Source organism: Cydia strobilella, chromosome Z, assembly GCF_947568885.1.
Source record: "Cydia strobilella chromosome Z, ilCydStro3.1, whole genome shotgun sequence".
NCBI classification, from domain to species: Eukaryota; Metazoa; Arthropoda; class Insecta; order Lepidoptera; family Tortricidae; genus Cydia; species Cydia strobilella.
The window spans coordinates 55299866-55321347 of NC_086068.1; the positions used below are offsets into that span (position 1 = coordinate 55299866).

At 37.0% G+C, this 21482-nt stretch overlaps 2 protein-coding genes across 2 annotated transcripts in view; both read left to right on the top strand.

Moving 5' to 3' along the window:
* Positions 1 to 21482, top strand: part of LOC134755207 (uncharacterized) — a 417347-nt gene that overhangs the window by 334492 nt on the left and 61373 nt on the right. The window lies entirely within an intron of this gene.
* LOC134753789 (uncharacterized) lies at positions 14682 to 19714 on the top strand. Its single transcript, XM_063689729.1, has 7 exons — positions 14682 to 14963; positions 15394 to 15501; positions 15604 to 16070; positions 17116 to 17218; positions 18751 to 18846; positions 19069 to 19224; positions 19636 to 19714. The coding sequence occupies exons 1-7, from the start codon at positions 14682 to 14684 to the stop codon at positions 19690 to 19692; spliced, it is 1269 nt and encodes a 422-aa protein (XP_063545799.1). The 3' UTR covers positions 19693 to 19714.

Genomic DNA, 21482 nt, shown 5'->3' on the forward strand with positions numbered 1-21482 from the left:
GGTGAGAAGCCGATATTTGGCATGATAACGTTTGATAAGCTAGTTTTAAATTCAACTGTATACTGATTGCGTTATGTCTGACCATACTCTTGAGGGATGTAGGTCATACTGAACAACTTTTACTATGGGGATAACCCCGAAATCGCGAAAAATAAATCTGCCGTTCCATACAAAATATTGACATGTGATTCACCACAATGTATTAGCGGCAGATATATTTTGTCGCGATTTCGGGGTTGGGGCATAGGAAAAGTTATTAAGTATGATCCACATATTCACCCCTCAGAGTATTGTCAGACATAAAGATAACAAAATAACCCTGTATAATACAGATTACTTGCTGTAGTAGGTACTTGCCATACGCTTCACGTCCCCGACAAAGTAGACCTTTTTGTGTTTAAATCTACGTTAATACTTAGCGCCACTTGCACCATCCCACTAACGCGGGGTTAACCGGTTAAACCGTTAACCCAGTGTCAAATTGTACTGGTAACCATGGTAACTCCAGGTTTAACCGGTTAACCTCGGGTTATTGAATGGTGCAAGTGGCCCTTAATGACTGTTTTCGTAACCATTTCACAACAAATATGTAAAATAATATTTAGCCGTGAATTGAAACAGATTTGTAGATGATGTTGCTGTTTGTGTTGTAAATCGATGTTTACTTTAGCTTGTAATAGATCAGGGGCCCATTTCTCGAACAATATTATTTGTATCTCCTTGGATTTCACGGGCCTTTAAATCCCGGTCTTTTGATAGGCTTGCGTGGGGATATAGATCCAACGCGTAGAGGCCCCTAGGATAGCCTTAATGTCATGTAGAATGCTTGCTGGAACCCGAACAGGTGCAGCAATAGACACCCATGAACCGGTCGCAGCAGGCATTGGGACTATTGCAGAAAAAGTGAACAGTATACCGGTCTTTGAAGTTTGGGTGGACAATGAGAATGGGTTATTGCAAAGAAGTCGCAGACGTTGCAAGTTATCGAGGCAGGTGGTGACTTGCCGCTGACTAGATGGGCCTCTGAAACTGCCGTCGTGAAGACGACCGAGCAACACCGGTGTGAGCGGCTCAGGGGTGTCGAGAGATGTGCGCCGCGTTCTACCCAGTGGCTGTTAGTCTAATGTTATTAGTGTGTTATGATAACCCATACAATTTGACAGTTCGTGGACTAATAATATTAGTCTAATATCGTTCGAGAAATGGGCCCCTGATAATTCGCTTTGTAGCATAGTCATGCAAGAGACGGGAAAAGAAACCAAAGTTACCAAAATTCGATGGCGAAATGATAATAAAATACTTTGGCTTTGAAAAGCATGGCTTCGTTGATCCACTCAAATAAAATTAAGCCTAATAAGAATCCTCAACAAGCTAGGTTCTTCATACAAACGTAGTTACGCTCTCTTTTTAAAACGACTAGCTGCTCTGAAACTTTGTACTTACAATAGGATAAGGTATATCTAGTCCTGTAATTAGTTTATGTAGCTTTAGATAAATAAATAAAACATAGGTAAAAAAAAAAGTTTAAAAAAAACAAGCGCTGATGGCCTAGCGGTAAGAGCGTGCTACTTTCAATCTGGAGGTCGCGGGTTCAAATCCCGGCTCGTACCAATGAGTTTTTCGGAACTTATGTACGAAATATCGTTTAATATTTATCAGTTGCTTTTCGGTGGAGGAAAAACATCGTGAGGAAACCGGACTAATTCCAATAAGGCCTAGTTTCCCCTTCGGGTTGGAAGGTCAGATGGCAGTCGCTTTAGTAAAAATGAAAATGAAATTGAAAATTTATTAATAACCATCGTTACAGGTCTGTTTATGTGTTATACATATTAAACCTACAATCTACATACACGTGGTAAAGTGAGGTTTTTTTTTAGGCAGACAGTCTTAATGACAATTATATTTATGATTCATTACATATATGTTTATTTGTTACATTCATCTAACTATAATATATTTAGAATTTATAATTATTAATATTTCATGTATTAATTTATACATATATTTCAAATTCATAATTTGAAAACTAGTACTTACGTCAATTCTTGGGATTAGTTGTCAAGCGGACCCCAACCCATAAGCCGTGGCAAAATGCCGGAATAACGCGAGGAAGAAGAAGAAGAGGAAAAAAATGCAGCGAATTTAAGTTTTTCATATAAATTAAATTATTTTAAATTAAATTATAGGACATTCTTACACAGATTGACTAAGTCCCACGGTAAGCCCAAGGAGGCTTGTGTTATGGGTACTCAGACAACGATATATATAATATATAAATACTTAAATACATAGAAAACACCCATGACTCAGGAGTAAATATCTGTGCTCATCACACAAATAAATGCCCTTACCGGGATTCGAACCCAGGACCATCGGCTTCACAGGCAGGGTCACTACCCACTAGGCCAGACCGGTCGTCATACTTGTTTTTATAAAACTTGTTTTTGCTCTATTTCGTTTATTTTATAAACTGGAGCTATACAAAACAATTACATGCATAGATATACCTCAGGTCATTGTATGTACAGTTTCGTTACAATCCAAAACGTAGTTTTAAAATGAAAACGAATCTCCGTTTGTATGGGAAGGTGAAATTCGGCCGAGCTTGCTGCTAGGGACGCATAAGATGTCTTATCCGTCTATGCTATAATTGCGCCTACTATCCAGTGCCACGGGGGCGCGCCGTACTTGATTAAGCACTTGGTGTAACTCCTAAGGCCCTAAGGTCCTAACCGTAGTACTAATTGCTTCAATGTAATGTTAACCATTTTCGATTGGATGAGTTGCATTTCTTTTGTTTCGTTCGACTTCAAAACAAAAGAAATTCAACCTTATTTCCTTAACTAATTGATTTCAAATACAAAGCGTAAGGGCGGGTTCGGGGTAGACCTGTTAAACCCGGAGTTATCAGTACTTACAATTTAACCCAGTGTTAACGGTTAACTCCGAGTTAGTGCATGGCTAACCCTGGATGGTGCAAATGGCCCTTAGGAGGGTAAAATGTATCGTAGACAGAGTAGTAAAGTAACAATAATTCTGAAAACAGATTTAATGGTATAAGACATAGATTAACAGATTTCTCACAATTTCGTCACGCCTTATTTCAAATAGACTTAATTTATGGTTGGCATTAAACCATATGAAACGATTTATGGGCTAAGAATAGATGTGTTATAATCAGTATCGCTGGCTGGTCTCAAAATAGAACAGTAAAAAATAAAAAAAATACAAAATAAAAAAAGTATATAAAACCAAAACTCCAGTAACCTATAGGTACTATTTTTTTAAGATAGGTAGGCAAAAGTCGATATGTATGATTATGTTTGATTTCAATACGTTCTAAACTTTATCTAGTGACATTTGTGACGTTTTCAACCAAAAGGTACCACATTGTCACTTGTCAATAAGGTTGATTTCAAATTGAAGATGTATGGAAATAGCGTCTTATTGACAACCGACAATAAGTACCATTTTGATTGAAAATAGCACATTTAATTACTTATTTGACATATCGACCTAGGCCTACGTCACCTTAAATTAGAATCTATCTAATATTGCTTTTGAAAGGCATTCTATAGTGTTAATTTAAATGATAAAGAATATAGTTACGTATAATTATTTTATAAGAACCTGTGTATATTAGACGTAGTTATATTTTATATCATGGCACCTAATAAAAAAACTTTCACTGGATTTTATTGTGTATAATTTCAACACCACCGACACAAAGAGGTCGATTCTATTTCAACAATTTGTTTTGGTTTTGATCAGTACCCCTCGTGTCAATTTCATTCGATAGCGTGACGTGACGTACGCGTTTGCGTTAAGTCTCATTTTAACACTTTAAACTCGCGTTTTGTACACACAATTAATGTAATTAACGGGTCTAACGCGATTAAATTTAATTATTTTACCTTTTTTCCGACGTTTCAGCTAGGTTGCTAGTGCAATTTCCGTGACAAATTTCAGTTATGATGAACAACTACGAGTACGAAAAAACGACGTTTTCTTAAATCGTCTATTTTTTTATCTCTTTGTTAATTTAAATATCCTGTAGCTCGTAAAGTATTAACCGTAGAGTAAAAATGAATATAATCTAATTTATAGAACATTTTATGTAGAATCTTTTGTCTGAAGTAATTATAATGCTATTTGTACAGATATTCGAGATATGAGCAAAAATCAGAAAAAAAGTACCTTTAACGCCCCCCCCCCCCCCCTACAACCTCAAACCCCCCCCCCCCCCCCGAGGACTTTTAGTATGTTCATCTGTACACCACAAGGTATAACTGTACCATTTTCCAAAACTACACGAATTATTTCCGCAGATCGCCCATTTTTGGCTTAATTTGACGTAGCTAATATTATAAATACACAAAACACAAACGCGAACGCTCGTCATTCACGCTATCGAATGGAATGTATGCTAGGGGTTTGTTTATACGCATCTCATACACGTCTTTCACTCTATTTCGCATGCACCAATTAGCGTAAGCGATCTTCAAGGTATCAAAATCGTTACAAGTTGATAAATCTGAAGCGGACTACAAGGCTCCAAGTAGAGTTTGCATTTTCGCTAGAAGAAATAATAAGATGGAGAAATCTGCTTCATACCTACTTTTTAGGGTACCGTACCCAAAGGATATAAACGGGACCCTATTACTAAGACTCCTCTGTCCGTCTGTCTGTCTGTCACCAGGCTGTATCTCATGAACCGTGATAGCTAGAGTTGAAATTTTCATAGATGATGTATTTCTGTTGCCGCTATAACAACAAATACTAAAAAGTACTTAACCCTCGGTGGGCGAGTCCGACTAGCATTTGTCCAGTTTTTTTAATTTACAATAATAGTCCGAGTACTCAAAATAAAGATGGTCAGTATCCCAGAAGGTTGCGAGTTCGATCCGCGAACAAGACCAGTGTTACGCTAAGACGGAGATGATTACCTACATCTCTTTTCCGCTCCGCTGGATCTCCGCACGTCTCCTCTCCTATGCATCAACAAAACTAAAGTGCGATAAACCGGCTAAAAATATGTTTTAATAGATGTTCAATACGCGAAAGTTCTAAATGTCACATCGCAAAATTGATTAGTTGCGGATTAATGTAAGTTAAGTACAATTATGTTCAATTACCTGCTTACAAAAACCATATTCATAATAAGTATGATAAAAGAATCTTGTAAGATAGTAAATTGCTTCGTCTTTGACTTGGGTTCCACAAATATATTGACGAAGGATAAATTACTATTACAGGACTTTATTACACAAATTGACTAAGTCCCACATTAAGCTCAATAAAGGCTTGTATTATGGGTACTTGGACAAAAATACCTATATATATTATATGAAAAAATATAAATACTTGAACACATAGAAGACAAACATGACACAGAAACAAATATACGTGCTCATCACTCGAATAGATGCCCTTACCGGGATTTGAACCCAGGATTTGAGAATTTGAATGTTCAAATTACAAATAAATTAAAATTAATACAAAAAAAAATAAACATATATATTTATATTTAAAAAAAGAGCTCATCACAAAAAGAACCTCTCGTCCAGCAAGTCCGCTTTCGGCATGGTGCCCATTACCCTGGCGGCGTTTCCTCGCTGAACCGCCAGGGCGATCTGTTGCGAGAAGTAATATAACAATTTAATTACAATATATTACAAGAGAGGTAGGGGGCACTGTGAATGCTATATCGCGTTGTGTGGTAGGGCACAGCACAGCGAATGTGATTCCAGATCTAGAGCAGACCCCAACTCGGAAAGGACCTTACAGAAAACCGCAGCCAAATAATAGTAGACCCTACTCATAGTGCTGTGTTCCTGCCGGTGAGTAAGGTTGCCAGAGCTCTGGAGTTGCAGACGTCCATAGGCTACGGTGACCGCTAACCGTATGCCGGGCCGTATGCTTGTTTGCCACCGACGTAGTATATAAAAAATATTAAATAGACTTTACAACGCAAAATAGCCTATTTTAGCTGAGACATTTTTCGGCCAGAGCCGACAGGCGTAGTTGATATGAGTTACCGACGTGTTTTGACACAATTTGTGTTATCTTAGTATGTAACAATAATCGACACAATTAGGCACGCTCTCGTGTCCTAAGTACTTGCATTTGTTATAAATGCCCACTTAGAAATTTACGAGATTCCATTTTAGAAGTATAGTCTTCTCTACTTCAGGTTCGTACCTAATGCAACTTTATAACCTTATTTGTGATTTTCTCAACCAGAATTATTATGACAATTAACTACCTAGGCTATTTTGTGAACATTAAAGGGAAAACTATTAAACAGTTTCCACCACAGATTTAATATATACGCTAGATGACGCAAATACCACGATTTGTATTGAAACCAAGCGTGCCGACTTTTTCATACAAAATTTACGCATAATATAATTATAAAATGACTTCTCATATGAAATATGTTCTTGCCTTTGGGTGCTCGCAATTTTTGGGCAGTTGCAGTTAATTATCATGCAACTAAGCATTTTTTAAGTTTTCACGGACGTCCGGCTGCAACAACCGGCGGCGTGGACTGTAAAGAGCGACGGTCAACCTCGACGCTTGGTCGGGGTTCGGATACGCGAAGTAGATGCGTTTGCATCTATGGTATATTTATTTCTGTGCTGGTTTCCACCAATCATGGCAAATTAGTCAAATGAATTGAAATTTCTATTCATGAGTACAGTCTTTTTTTCTTTTTCAGAACCGTAGGTATCTTGGCTTGTGACGTATTTATGAATAACGCCATTTAGCGTCTGATGGATACTAATCGCGTCATTCATAAACGCGTCACAAGCCTCAATTAGCTATTAATCATTTGTCTTAATCTGTAATTTTGACTTATCTGTGGGCTACTTAGAGCATTTAATAACTGGATTCGCCTTTAAGAGCTCACCCATGGAGACTATATAAAGGAGCCAAATCTCTATGTATGAAAAGTGTCCATGAAAAAACAGTAATTAGGCGGCGCCACCATACACCGAAATACTACCAAAAACAACCTACGTAATTTGGTCGGGTTATTTGTTGCCTTATATGGTTCATGTTATACTCATGTCCCAGAGCCTAACTATCGCCACCGGAGAGATTAGGAACTATTATTTAAAACTGAAAGCGGTCACTATTGCAACAATTCTGCCATAAGAGATTGGCATCCTTTCTATACCATCCATATACGTTACGTACAAATAGCCATACATTTGACGAGGCCCTCCCCCGCAAAAATCGGCAGACTATTTATACAGAAAATTACAGACAAGGCGTCTCCAGTTACTAAATGCTCTAAGGAGGACTAGTTAAGTATAGTTTTATGATTTAAAGGGGTAAGTTTTTGCTTGTCCAGATAACAATGGTTCGAGGAATGCTGTTCTTGTTCGCTGCGGCGCTGCTTTTGGTCGCTTTTTACAATTTAAATCCGGAGGTTAGGGGTTAAAACCCCGGCTCGCGCCAATGACCATTTCAGAACTTCTGTAGGTAGGTATTTGGTATTTGAGTCGCTTAACGTCAAACTCGGATAAATCCATTAGACCCTCTTAGGAAATACTGCTATGACCTTTTCCTAATGCCAAAATCGCAAAATCTGACAGTTGGATTTATCCGAGTTAGAAGTTAAGCGACTCATTTATAGTGCGACATAAAATGGTAGAAATAAAATGGTACAAAAAAAATTCCATACTAAATTGTTGCCATGTTAAAGCATTTTACGTCAAAAAAGTGACAGTTACGTATTAACGCCAGTCGCTTTTCTACCCCTCTGGGTTGGAAGGTCACACGTCAGTTGCTTTCGTAAAAAGTATGGATGGTATAGAAAGGATGCCAATCTCTTATGGCAAAATTGTTGCAAAAGTGACCGCTTTCAGCTTTAAATAATAGTTCCTAATCTCTCCGGTGGCGCTAGTTAGGCTCTGGAACATGAGTATAACATGAACCATATAAGGCAACAAATAACCCGACCAAATTACGTAGGTTGTTTTTGGTAGTATTTCGGTGTATGGTGGCGCTGCCTAATTACTGTCTTTTGATGGACACTTTTCATACATAGTGATTTGGCTCCTTTATATAGTCTCCATGGTAAAAAGTAGTAGGTACCTATTCCAGTTCTTGGGATTCGCTGCCAAGCGAACCCCAGGCTCCCATAAGCCGTGGAAAAAACCCGGGACAACGCGAGGAAGATGATTGTATTGGCTTTATAATATAAATATATAAGCTTGTTACTAAATATGTGATTGGATAAAATGTTGATTAACGTGATTATCTTATTCTTTGCAGTGTCAGAAACCATGGTATGTAAAATAGGGCGTCTTCGAAAAAAAATACCTGACTAAACATCCCTATAGTGGACATGACACTAAATAATGAAATATAAACCGCAAATGCTGTAATAGTACATTTCGATGCTAGTGCGGAAAGTATGTCATTACTGCACGAGTACCGAGATATCTTGCCACGAGCCGTAGGCGAGTGGCAAGACTCGGGACGAGTGAAGAATGACATATCCGCACGTGTATCGAACGACGTTTTTTAATACAGTTGCGAAAAAATAAGAAAAGCAACAAGTAAGGAATGGAATTCGAATGAATTCAAAACTTTTATAAATAAATAATAAAATAAATAATAAATAAATTCGTTTATTGACAGGCAAGTGACACCCATAGAAATGTTACATACAAATAATTCAAATAATTCAACTAAAATACAAAGAAAAAAACAAATAATAAAAATTAAAATAATACGATATGTACTAAATAGCACATATATAGTCACTTCCTTCCTTTATATTATTAATTCTGTGACACTGACATCATTGACATTGACATTATGAAGAGGTGTTTTTCTAGCTTTTATTCGACTAGAATAGATTTTGTTATTATTATTGAACCCACTTCAATGAAAGTTTTTTTTTCAAATGCTTGTTCTATAAGACAGAAACAATTGTAAATATTAACATTGTACTATTATTACCTAAATATCGTTATTTACGACTATTTGTGTATCGTATATTTATAAAAACAATATCGAATGTTGCCTTTGAAAACTTAAAACATTCTTGCAGTAAGAAAATACGCCTCTTCTTTGACAGGCGTTCCGTTCCATTCAGACAACTTATTAAGAACGGTTTTTCAACATTAAAAAATAAACGTGTTATAATACTTATAATGATGAAGAGGTAAGTAATAAAATATGAAATATGCATATTTTTCGTATTCTTACATTAACAGTAGGTTTTTATGTTGATTACGACGTTTAAAGGAAACTAATATTAACACTTATCAATAAGTAGTCATGAATTGGAACAAGTAAAAAATTAAAAAAATTGGAAAAGTAAAAAGCACTAGTTCGCGAAAACCAACTTTCCGCACGCTAAACAGCCACGAAAAGTAGCACTTTTGGAGCAACTGTATTAAAAATAAGTATTTAACATCAGTTCTACACACTGGCAAAATTTCACCATAAATGAGAGCTGCTTAAATTTCTATAATTTAGGTCTGTATTAAAAGAAATAATATTTACATAAATAATTAAACACATCAAAAACATTTAAGATGAATACGACATTCAATTACAGCGCAAAGCGGTGGAAATTTTACAGGTACAGGTCTCTAAAACGTTTCATGATTGGTGCCGGCCGTATTGAATTGTAGCACGAGCTCAGCATGGTTCCATGGCGGTGTCAGCATGGTTCCATTTTTATCGCCTGTTACTATGTCTGTCACTTTTGCACTTACGTACTTGTTAGAACTTGATAGGCATGGTGACTGGTGATAAAAATGACACCGTGCTACGGCCGCTGGTTTCCATAACTGGACGACTGGCGACGACTATTATGCGTGACGGGCCGTTATCATATTCATTCATGTATTTACCAACTAAATTTAAGCTCTGAACTAATTTAATGACGGTCGCTGAAAATCTGCCTCAAACTCGAGCAAATTCGATAACAGCGTTTTTCGACATGATTGATTAGTGCATGCGAAATGAAGTTCAAGTCATGCGTGAGATGCGCGCCATTCACAAAGGCGATCGCCAAGGTATTATCAACACCTGTTAAGTACAATACAAAAATGCCTTACATCATTGTGGAAAAGAGCTGATATTCTTCAAACTGCTGCATGGATTTCTATCAAACATAAACTCGCTTTCACGTAAAAAAATCGCATCGAAATCGGTCCATCCGTTGGAGAGCTACGATGCCACAGACAGACAGACATTGGCGTCAAACATATAACACCCCTCTGTTTGCGTAGGTTAACGCATTCACTGCCAGGGGGCGTGGCCTAGGAACAAACTTGTATGACGGTGAACGCACATGTGCGTTGGTAGCAGTGAATGTGTTAAAACCCTATTAATTTGTGAAATCTGAGTGGAGCTACCGGTCAGAGTGTCTGTTACATCCATTAAAATACATACATACATACATACATAGGTGTACCGTTTAACTAATGCGGTTAGGAAAAACTGATTATGGTTAGCTAAGGAATGCTTGTGCATTAAGGTGATTGTTTTATGTTAAGTAAGTAAAACTGTATTAAGTAGAATAGTTATTACTTAACTAGTTTTAGTAGAAGTTTACTGCACGGCAATCGACGCACTCGCGCATTTAGATAGAGCGGACGCACAAGCGCAAGCAGAAGTACGCGCTTCCGAGGAAGCACACGCGCAAGCGAATGCACCGGCGCAAGCTTATGCACGCGCGAAAGCTTATGCACGCGCGAAAGCGAGAGCGGCCGCGGATCAGCCTTACAGACGTCAAACCAATATTAGGGTTTTGCTTGCACAACGTTGACAAGGTTGGATCTGATTTATTAGCCGATGACTAAGTATAATAATATTTTACTGTAATTATACTTATTTGCTGGAATGTGACGATATTTATTTTGCCCTACCTACCAAAAATGTAGAGAAACGCGACTTTATACAACACGAAAAATCGCCGAATAAAATAACCTTCTTTTACATAAATAGATTAATGAGTTTTCTTTCACTTTTAATGATTTTTTTATTTTTATTATCTGGTACTACGGAGAAAATAGGTACAGTAAACTGCAGAGATAACTGACCCCCCCCCCCTGCAAACAAGTATCTATGCAGGTGGGGTCAGTTATCTCCGCAGCTTACTTAGGTATAACCTTAATATCAGTGGTGCATATTAATATATTAGCAAGAAATAAAGCGCAATGGACGTGTCCGCTTTGTGAGCCAAAAAAAATCCATACACATTTTGAAAAGCTCCTAACTCTTAGTTAAAAAATAAATCAAAAATAAACGAAGGGGGTAAATGGATCCTCATTTTACGTTTGCACGGAGAAGGGGTCAAGTGACGTCGCCCCCTTTCCACTTAACTACATATAAGGAACAGAAAGACTATATTTTTTTCTATGTGACCCATAATTCGCATCCCTTTCATACAAGCTTTGATAGGGCTATAAAAACGGCTAACTCTAATCAATTGTTTCCTATGTTGTTTGAATGATTACCTACCATTATTTATATTTATTCCTCCCTGTCATTACTGATTTTGTGGGATAACTAGATCGTTTAAGGGGGTGAGTACCAGTCCGCCGGACGATATTGGCCTGTCAGTTGTTCGAAACTGTCAAATTTTTGTTTTAATTGACAGGCTGATGTCGTCCGGCGGACTGATAAGTGATAATCAGTGGGCGGATAACTAAATTGCGATTTTCGCATTCCGCATTTTATTATCTGTGAAAACTTGTCAACAAACAGTTTAAGACACAGACGCACAGTATGTATAAGTTATTCTATGGTCCACGATAGGTGCTAGTGCTGCACTCTGGCGGCAGAATATTGCACTAATACCCCTTATTGTTCATTTCTACAGAGAAGGCGTGAGAATCTATGGCGGCAACAGATTAGACGTACGGTGGGTGCATGCTGAGAAGGCCGAAAACCGAACTGCAGGAGTGTAGTGCTTAAATACTGAACAAAAGTACCATGTGCCTAATTGCGAGGCCTAAAGCTAGGAGCGTCCGACAGGACAGGTACGCACTTTCCGCAACCTCCCCTAGTACTTTAATAGGGAATATTACGCGAAACTTTGCGTAGGGGGCGCCATTACCTCATCTGAGGGTCTATCGCGAAACGAGAAAATCTAAATTTCGTTTTCTAACATCTCTGTCACTCTTGCATATACGAGCGATAAAGAGGCAGATAGCAAAATTTCGGATTCTTGTTTCCCGGTAGGTCCTCTGTAAACAAACCGCCTTGATGCATCAATGTCATATTTTATTATCTATGAAACTTGTCAAAAACCTGTTATAGGTACAGTATGTATAAGTTACTCTATGGTTTACTAAAAAGGCTAGTCCTGCACTCTGGTGGCAGAACATTGCAGTAATATCCCCTATTGTATCCAATTTGACTGATTGAATGCTTTCAATGATTTTTCTTTATTCTTCCATATCATTATTCGAATCGTGGGAAATCTATAGCTTTTATAAACAAAGGAATCCATTGGTGCTAAATTATACGTTGATAGTTTTATTTACTATTATCAAAGACAAGTAAATAAAAAAGACTAAAAAAGAGGTAAAATCTCGACATTGTAATGAACATAAATGTATGAAATAACATTTTTTTGACCATTTCGTGACGGATGGTAAAAGTTGTTGAATATGATTTACATATTCATCAATAAGTATGATAAACAATATCATTATGTATATGGTCACAGATTATATAATACTATACTATATGGTATATGATAGTTAACCCCATTCTGCACTGCTTCCTGGGGACGGTGCGTAAATGCATAAATTATATCTTGAAAAGTAACTAATAATTAACTCAAATATAGTTACTCTCGTCACGTCTCGTCAATGTCAAATTAATAAAAAATAACTGTGACTGTATTGTCTTTGTGACCATTTTATAATGTTCGAATAACCTTGTAAGACGAAATTTGACACAAAACCGCTTCTGTCAAATTACTAAATTGGTAATATAAAAAAAAAATGCTAATAGTAAGTGGCCGGCTTTAGAATAGCGCCAACCCTCACATAGGATAAGGGTCTCGTATCTACGAGGCAACTAAAGGGACCCACTGACTATCAGTCCGCCGGACGATATCGACGTGTCAGTTAGAACAAAAAGTTGACAGTGTGGCGGACTGATAGTCAGTGGGCCCCGTTTTGTCCACAAACGAAGCAAAAACCTGTTTCGTCACAGAGGAGATAGACCTCTTGGCATTGGCTTGCAATCTATCCAAGTCTAGGAGGAGGATACTCAAAAATTAAAACCGGAGTGGAGTTACCGTAAGGCGCGAATAGGGTCCAACCTGAAATAAGCGGCAGATTTCTGCAGCCGACCTGCCTCCACGCGTATTGGCTCACCTTTCCTGTGGGTTAAGACAGTGAAGCCGCGAGGGTAATGCAGGTGCTAGGTATACATGCGTTTCCTTAATTTCGTCCCAGGACGTGTAGTCCGTGGAGAGGTCACTCCAAACGGTGTCTCTCCGGTGTTACACCATAAATCGTCTGCAATAGACGCAAAAGCCAATGGCATGACACTTTTACAGTGTTATTACGTCTCAGTTACGTTTATCAAAGATAGATATAACTCCGTAATAGATGGATACAGTCTAAGGAAAAAACGTGCCTCGAAAATCACGAAAATTTGATTCTCGGTCAGATGGCGCCACTAGTTTTGGCCTACTCTCGTATAGAGGGCGTTGACGGTTTCGTTTGTTATTTATAATTTTAACGCATATCAGTGAAAGAACATGGGTCAAAATCATATAAAAATAATTAATGCAAATAAAAAAATCATTTTTCCATATTTAAATACATTTTAACGTACTTTTATAAATCTTCATTTTTAGTTTTAAAGTATGTCGATAGATGGCAGTGAATTTACAGTGGTTACAAAATTTACTATGACAGTACCGCTCTATCTTATTATATCTTCTTTGCGTTTATATATGTACAAGCATTATATAAGTAGTATCGGCAGTACTATTGAAAACAACGGTACAGTCTTCACTGTTTACTTGTCTTGTTTTATAATCTACAAATAAAATTAACCTACCAGTAACTCTAGTCGTCATATTTCACTAAACTTTTGTAGAAAAATATTGTATGTGTCCCCCAAAAATGGCAAAACAAATCAGGTTAGAACAAATTTAACAAGTTTTTTTTATAATGTTATTTTATAATATTGTGTTAATTCTTCTTAAAATCTGAAGTATGACACTTTTGATGCAAGAGCGGAAGTTATGTTATTTTAGAATATTGAGCGTAACAGGGGAGTTCAAAGCACAGTAATTAAATAAATTTGATCTCGTCTTGCACAATTGCACATACAACTTTTCACCTCAGCAGCGAGAACAAAAATGGAAGTGGAAACCGGTTGTCAATCTCCTCCCCTTGTATCCCAAGTTGCAGCCTTTCAACGACCAAACCATGTTTAAAATTTGCTACTTTATTCCATTTTATAAGGCTTGTAAATTTGGGAGTCCTTTTTTCCATGCAGATTTAAATTCAGCTACCGAATAGAACTCAAAAGTTGTAAAGTTGTTGTTGTAATGTTTGAAGATCATGGAAAAAATAATTTAAGAAAAATCTAAGCATACATGTCTAGGGTTCATCCACTACGTCTAAGCCCTGTTTGTGAATAACGGGACACTTTTGTAAATACCGAAAACAAAAATGTTGACAGTTTATGACAGTTTCAGGGAGCGGTCATTAGACTTGGACTACATTCGTGTGATCCGTCTATTTCTCGACACGGCCGGTCATTGGCCGAACGAACAATTCGGACCCAAAACCATGCGTACACGCATCCTGTCCATATATCATATGTTAATATTGCCACTACTCGTTTATGCTGAGATTTCAGCGTTATGTTTAGTCAGAGTCAGAATGAGAACTGGTGATTTTATTGATTTGGGTCAAGATTATTTATGTATTTTATTGTCCTTCGTGATGATTGTGAGTATAACTTTTATTAAATTTACGGTTATTTAATGTAAAGGACAGCATATATTTTTAATTATATATTTTTAACTTTTTTGTTTTGTTTATTATTTATTTAAATAGTTTCGTATAACTTCTTTCCGAATTACTCTGACATTTGCAAGTGATTTGGAATCACCTATTAAGGATGACTCACGTTAGACCGGGCCGGGTCCGGGCCGGAGCTTCCGGTGCTTCGTTTTCTATGGAAAGCATCACGTGATCACCGGTCATATGTCATAGAAAAGTAAGCGCTGAAAGCTCCGTCCCGGACCCGGCCCGGTCTAACGAGAGTGATCCTTTATATTTCTGATTAAAAAAATACTTTTTTGCCTAAAATTTTAACACTTAAGCGTCATAATAGGGATAATTTACAAATAATATTGTTTATTAAAATCAATTTCAGACAAGGTTGACACTAATATTTCAAGGGAAATTTTGTTCACATCTTAAAAACTTCGTTTCAAAATTTCATTTAGTAGAACATAAGCATGAATCTGAATTTGCCGCTAAAGTAAGTAAATACGTGCACACACAATAAGGTTCAAACACACACACACATTTTTGTATTTATTACATTATATACTTTTTTTTTCAATAATTTTAACTATTTCAGGAGTATCGTAAGATCAACATAATTTGCAGAATTGCGACCGTAGTAATATTGCTGCAGGCGTTCCTTGCGCTAGTGATGTTTAACGTTGTCCCAATATATCTAAACATACAAGCAGGCTTGTTCACAGACCGTGCCCATAGACCACCAAATGCAACCTTCGTTCACTCTGTAAACTATTATTTCATCATAGATCAATATAAGGATGCGATTGGTTATACCATAGTCTCTTTATTAAATGCATACATTTCATACATTTGTGCTGTTGCGTTCTGTGGCTTAGATCTATTGATTTATATAATGGTCTTTCACATATTGGGTCATTTTAACATACTGGTGGATAAAATGAGAAGCTTTCCGAGACCAATAAGCGTTTCTGATAAATCTGAAGAATCTTCTGAGCGACAATATAATGACGAAGCATTTAAAATTTTGAAGAATTTAATACAACACGACCAGTTTATTAAGGAGTAAGTTCTTTATGTATATGCGGAAAAACACTTCTCTAGATGTGTAATAAAGTAAAGCCTGACCAGGAATATATGATCACGCGCCATGTTGCGGAATTTCACTGAAACTAATGTTTTCATACTATACTGAACATGAAAATATTCCTGGTCAGGCTTTATATGATGCAGGTAGTTTTCTGATCCCTATATAGGAGACGCGAGATCAAATTGAATAATTAAGTTATTTAACAGTAAGCTCTACTAACTAGTAAACGTAAAAATATATGGCATTTAATTAAAAATTTAAATAAGTCAGGTACCTGTCTATACAAGAGTAATTCGCAAAAAAGGGGCATCTACAATTCTACGGGTTAAAGTCAGGAAAAATATTTTTTTCATTTTAGAGAAAATGTACCAAAAACTGAAAAATAAAAATGATTATACTAATCGGATTCCCATATCCCAACTAAATATGTTCTTTTCTGGACAGTTATCATGCAAGACGGGTAGCAATGTAGTCTTTTATATCAATGGATTGTTTTTATTATTTTTTTCTTAGCATAAAATAAAAACATGAGGCGCAGTCTTAATTGCGAACGCAAAAGGCCGAGCTCCGCGTAGCGCGAAGCGTCCGGGAGGTTAATAGTACTCAAACACAGAAAAGAACTGTGGTATTTTCTATAAAAAGGGACCTCATTGTCGATGGCGCTTACGCCATTATAAACGATGCTCCGAAATAAATACAATGCCGCGCGACGCTGTGCGGCGTAAGCGCCATCGACAATAAGGTCCCTTTTCATAGAAAATGCCCCAACTAGTGTCTGAATGCGAAGGCTGAAGGCCGAGCTCCGCGTAGAGCCGAAGGCTGTACTGTAACGATGCACGTTACTGTAGGTAGGTATATTTAACATAATCTTAAACTCAACTAATCTCCTTTTTTTGGGTAGTCGTGTAATGAAAAGGTTGTTAATTATTTTTTGTTGACCTCACTAAAATCTGCATAATTCTCCCGGGTAAAAAGTCAACGGCACTCTACACAGTTTGACGTATAAATTTATTGTTTCAGATTCTTGAACGATACATCAAATACGTTTGATTTTACCCTGTGTATATGCCATATGTTCCATGTAGTTTCTGGATGCATTTCGATTCTAGAAATTTCTCCGATGGTGAGTACTTTTGTATATTATAGACAAAATATAATTTCGTTTGTGATCGTCTTCATAATTTTGTAATAGATTTTGGTTGTGCATTTTTATATTTTACCTTTAATGAAATAATGGAAGAAACTTGAAACTGTTCATAATGAAAAATAATGGTAGCTCAGACCAGAACTGTAGTCCCTTCCGACAAGTATTTTACGTAGTGGGTTTCATTGTTAAAGTGCAGTAGGTTTAGAAAATGGACTTTAAAAAAGCGCTTGTTTGGATCATAATACGGATGCCATAAGATATATTAGCAATACATATTAAGGCCTTTCTTAAGGGTGTTTTTCACTTACGCTCTGTAGAAAAAAAACACGAGAATAGTTCTAATGGTGCTCTCACATTACCTGTTATATAATGTTATATAACAACGTGTGACAGGGACAACATAATAAAACTCTATCAATACTAACTTTAAAAAAATATGAAGTCTAGAATTCTAGATTTCTTATTTTTCATACAAATTAAATATTGTCTTCAATGTACGCCATTATCGTTGTAATTGACGTTGCTTGTCACGCTTTAAACATGACAAAATTCGCAATACATTGCGTCTTAGAATAAACTTAAAAGTGTAGGTACTAGAAATAAAATAAAAAGTTATAGTTATAGTTAAAATATTAAAATTGCTTCTAAGAGTCGGTTATATCATGTTTGAGGGAACGCATCGATTACTTATTTTAATTTAAACGTACAATAAGTTAAAATTAAAAAAAAACATGATATCCGCGCTCCCGGGCACGCACTAACATACCATCTCGCTCACGCTTTACGCTCAGTGAGAGTGAGTGAAGAACATTAACTTATTGGGCCTTAAATATAAAATGTGATTAACTATGGTCGTAACCGTAAATAATTTAAACGGCTTTCTAAAATGTTTACTATCTTTTTTGCATTCAATGGCAAACAGCTCGTTATTATTTAGCAAAACGGGACTTAGTGCCGTTGCACCATCCGCACTTGACAGACTGATCAACGTTACCCGGCGCGTCGCGGCGGTTTACTATGAAACTCTCCATACAATACAATTTTGCGAACTCTTTAACGATTTAAAGTCCCACGGTAAGCCAAAGGAGGCTTATGTTTTATGATTTCCACGGCTTCCCGCACTTTCCTACAACACTAAGTTAGTACAGAACAAAAGGGCCTACCACGAACACCGAAGTTCGCAAATTGCGGGCAACTTTGTCTTTTGCTCCAATTAAGGCGTATAATTAGTGCCAGAGAAAGATGCCTGCAATTAGTGAACTTCGATGTGCCGTCTGAAAGTTTGAAAATTGAAAAATTTTCACTCGAGAATTTCTCATATTTTATGTACTTGACTCGAAATTTTCTATTTCTAAAATGGATCTGTTTTTTGTTTCCTGTGAAATGTTCCTCACATTGCCAAGAGCTTTCCAACTTTGTGGAAACTTTGCGCAACCTGCAAATCTGTACTTTTCTTATTAGATGGCGTTGTGGTTCCAAAGAACAAAAGCTATTTCTTATGTTTACAGACAGCTGAGGCGCTGACACGTTATGGTCCCTTGATATTCTTATTGTATAGTCAGCTGATACAGATGTCGGTGATATTTGAACTCATCAGCTCTAAGGTGAGCCTCAGGAACCTAGTGAGTTGAGTACACTTACTGTTAAAGTAAAGTCGCTAAGCAGGAATAATCTATATTGGGGCATTTTCTATAAAAAGGTCGCGCGGCATTGTATTTGTATCGGAGCATCGTTAATAAGGCGTAAGCACCATCGACAATAAGGTCCCTTTTTATAGAAAATATCACATTATTACGGCTGTCTTACTTGAGCATGTTATATTCCAGAGTAACACCCTCTCAGACGAGGCGTACGCGCTGCCGTGGGAGCTGATGGACGACAGGAACAGGAAGACCTTGTTACTCTTCCTCGTGAACGTGCAGCGGCCCAGGAGTCTGAAGGCCGGCGGTTTGGTTCCTGTGGGTGTGCTTACTATGTCTCAGGTAAATGGTATTCAAACGTATTGTAAATTATATATGTAGGTATATTTTTTAACGAGCCTATAGTGTCCCACTGCTGAGCAAAGGACCTAGACTTACAGTCGTCCCGAATAACTGCAGCATCCGTCCAGTTTCTGAGAATCACGTCCATTTCGTCCTGCCATCGCCTCTTAGGCCGACTATGCCGGCGTTTACAGGCATATGTTACAGTGAAACCCCTTTTATAGTGAAAACGCGATTTGCCTAGTTCGTTCTTGTTGTCCGTATGGCCTTAGTGAAAACGCGTTTATACCTAGTAAAAAATAAAAAACGTAGACTACTTTAAACATCGTAAAATGGTAACTTTATCGTTCTTCGTCCAAAATATCTATAAAATAATAGTAGGCAATAATATCGTATTTTTTGTTGTTGCAGATTTTAAAAAACTCATTATCTTATTTCTTAATGTTAAGGACACTTGGAAATGTATAATGGGAAAGTGTGGGACCAATATTACATATTAAAACAGTGCTTCTAGTTTCTCTCTGTCACACTTACGTACGAATTTACAAGTGCGACAGAGAGGCAACACGTATGGTATGGTATGTTTTCCTTTTCAGTACCTCAAATGGTATGTTTTCAGTCAAAAAAAAATTGTATTATAGTAGTTTCCTATAACAGAAAATTATACTGTTATTCAAATTGATGTACTTCGCTTAATTTTCAATATTTCTGGTTAATTATTTTTTACATTATATAGAGGATATTCACAGTCACTTGGTATGTACTTTGGAATAAATAGTTAAAATTATATGGTTTGAAAGCTTGTTTTATTTAAAAAAAAACAGATCTAAATCCATGGGACATTGCTGTGTGGAATTAGGCTCCTATAGTCGCCACTCCTTCCTATCCACTTTTCGTTAATATCCGTCGAAATATAATATTTGAAAAAAAAGTGCTGCTAAAATCGGACCAAATTAACTGTGCACAGACTTCGCCGGAGGCTGGAAGTGTCACAAAAAAAGTGAAATTACTATAAAAACATGTCGTTTATAATCGTTTACGACTTCCACACTTTGCCACGTCTAAGTCGAGTAGAATTCGAATTGGGAATCAACTCGAGCAACCAGCAGGTGACGTTTCAAGTCCAATGCCGTGCCGGTCACGTACGCCACAAAAGACGTTTTTATCGATAAAATCTTTATAGACCATGCTACTTTACTAATTGGCTTAAGCCGATATCTAGATAATATTAATTATTATGTAGGTAATAATTTACATTGAAACTTACTCGGAGGAGACGGAGGATATTCTACCTCCATTTTACCTCTTCTGTGAAACAATTATGCAAATTATTAACTTCATCAATTTACTTCCGATATCCAAGAAAACTCAAAAAACAATACCTAGAATAAAAGCTTTGTAGCTTGCTACTAGAAATATTCCACAAAATACCATAAACGGTAATAAAGCATAATAATTTGATATAGGTATAACGAGCGTTATTTATTATTCATCATCATTAATCGCCATTTAGCGAAGAAATACGGCTAGCCTTCAGGCTTAGTAATACACTTAATTTTTATTAGTTATACGTTACGTTTGTTACCTTTTTCGTAGTATTTGATTAAATATGTATGTTAATTTGGAAAATGTAGCTATACAAAGTAAACTGCAATGGACACAAGATAATCCAAGTTCATATAAGAGGTCCGATGAAACTTAGTCCCCGCCTCCCACGGCCTCGCGTCACATAGGTACCCTTTGCGTCTGGCGCCCAGGTAGCAAAGTGACGTCAGCGACGTAGTAATGACGTAATAATGACGTTATTATGGCGTCATAATGACGTCACTGATGTCATAATGACGTATAAATGCTGTTAGGGGCGTCAGGCTGTGAAATTAGTTTTCATTTTTTTTATACTACATCGTTGGCAAACAAGCATACGGCCGGTCACCGTAGCCTATGGATGCCTGCAACTTACATGCGCGGTACCGACCTTAACACCCCGCTCCCTCGTTTGCAGAATCCCAGCTTATATACTGAATGACAGTCAGTGTTATATCTGCGTCGGTGTGACAAATTGTATCTTCACATAGTATAAAACAAAGTCTCTTTCCGCTGTCTGTCTGTCCCTTTGTATGCTTAGATCTTTTAAACTACGCAACCGCGGTTTTCATCTATCAATAGAGTAATTCTTGAGGAAGGTTTTAGTGTGTAATTTGTAAAGGCTTTGTGTAACTCGTGTGAAGCCGGGCCGGGGCGGTTCGCTAGTAATTAAT

What these genes read in the sequence shown, in the direction of transcription:
- LOC134753789 (XM_063689729.1), top strand. Translation starts at nt 14,682, where the DNA reads ATGTTGACAGTTTATGACAGTTTCAGGGAGCGGTCATTAGACTTGGAC. An exon ending in AATCTGAATTTGCCGCTAAA is followed by an intron (nt 15,502 to 15,603) that starts GTAAGTAAATAC and finishes TAACTATTTCAG; the next exon opens with GAGTATCGTAAGATCAACAT. An exon ending in TTCTAGAAATTTCTCCGATG is followed by an intron (nt 17,219 to 18,750) that starts GTGAGTACTTTT and finishes TTATGTTTACAG; the next exon opens with ACAGCTGAGGCGCTGACACG.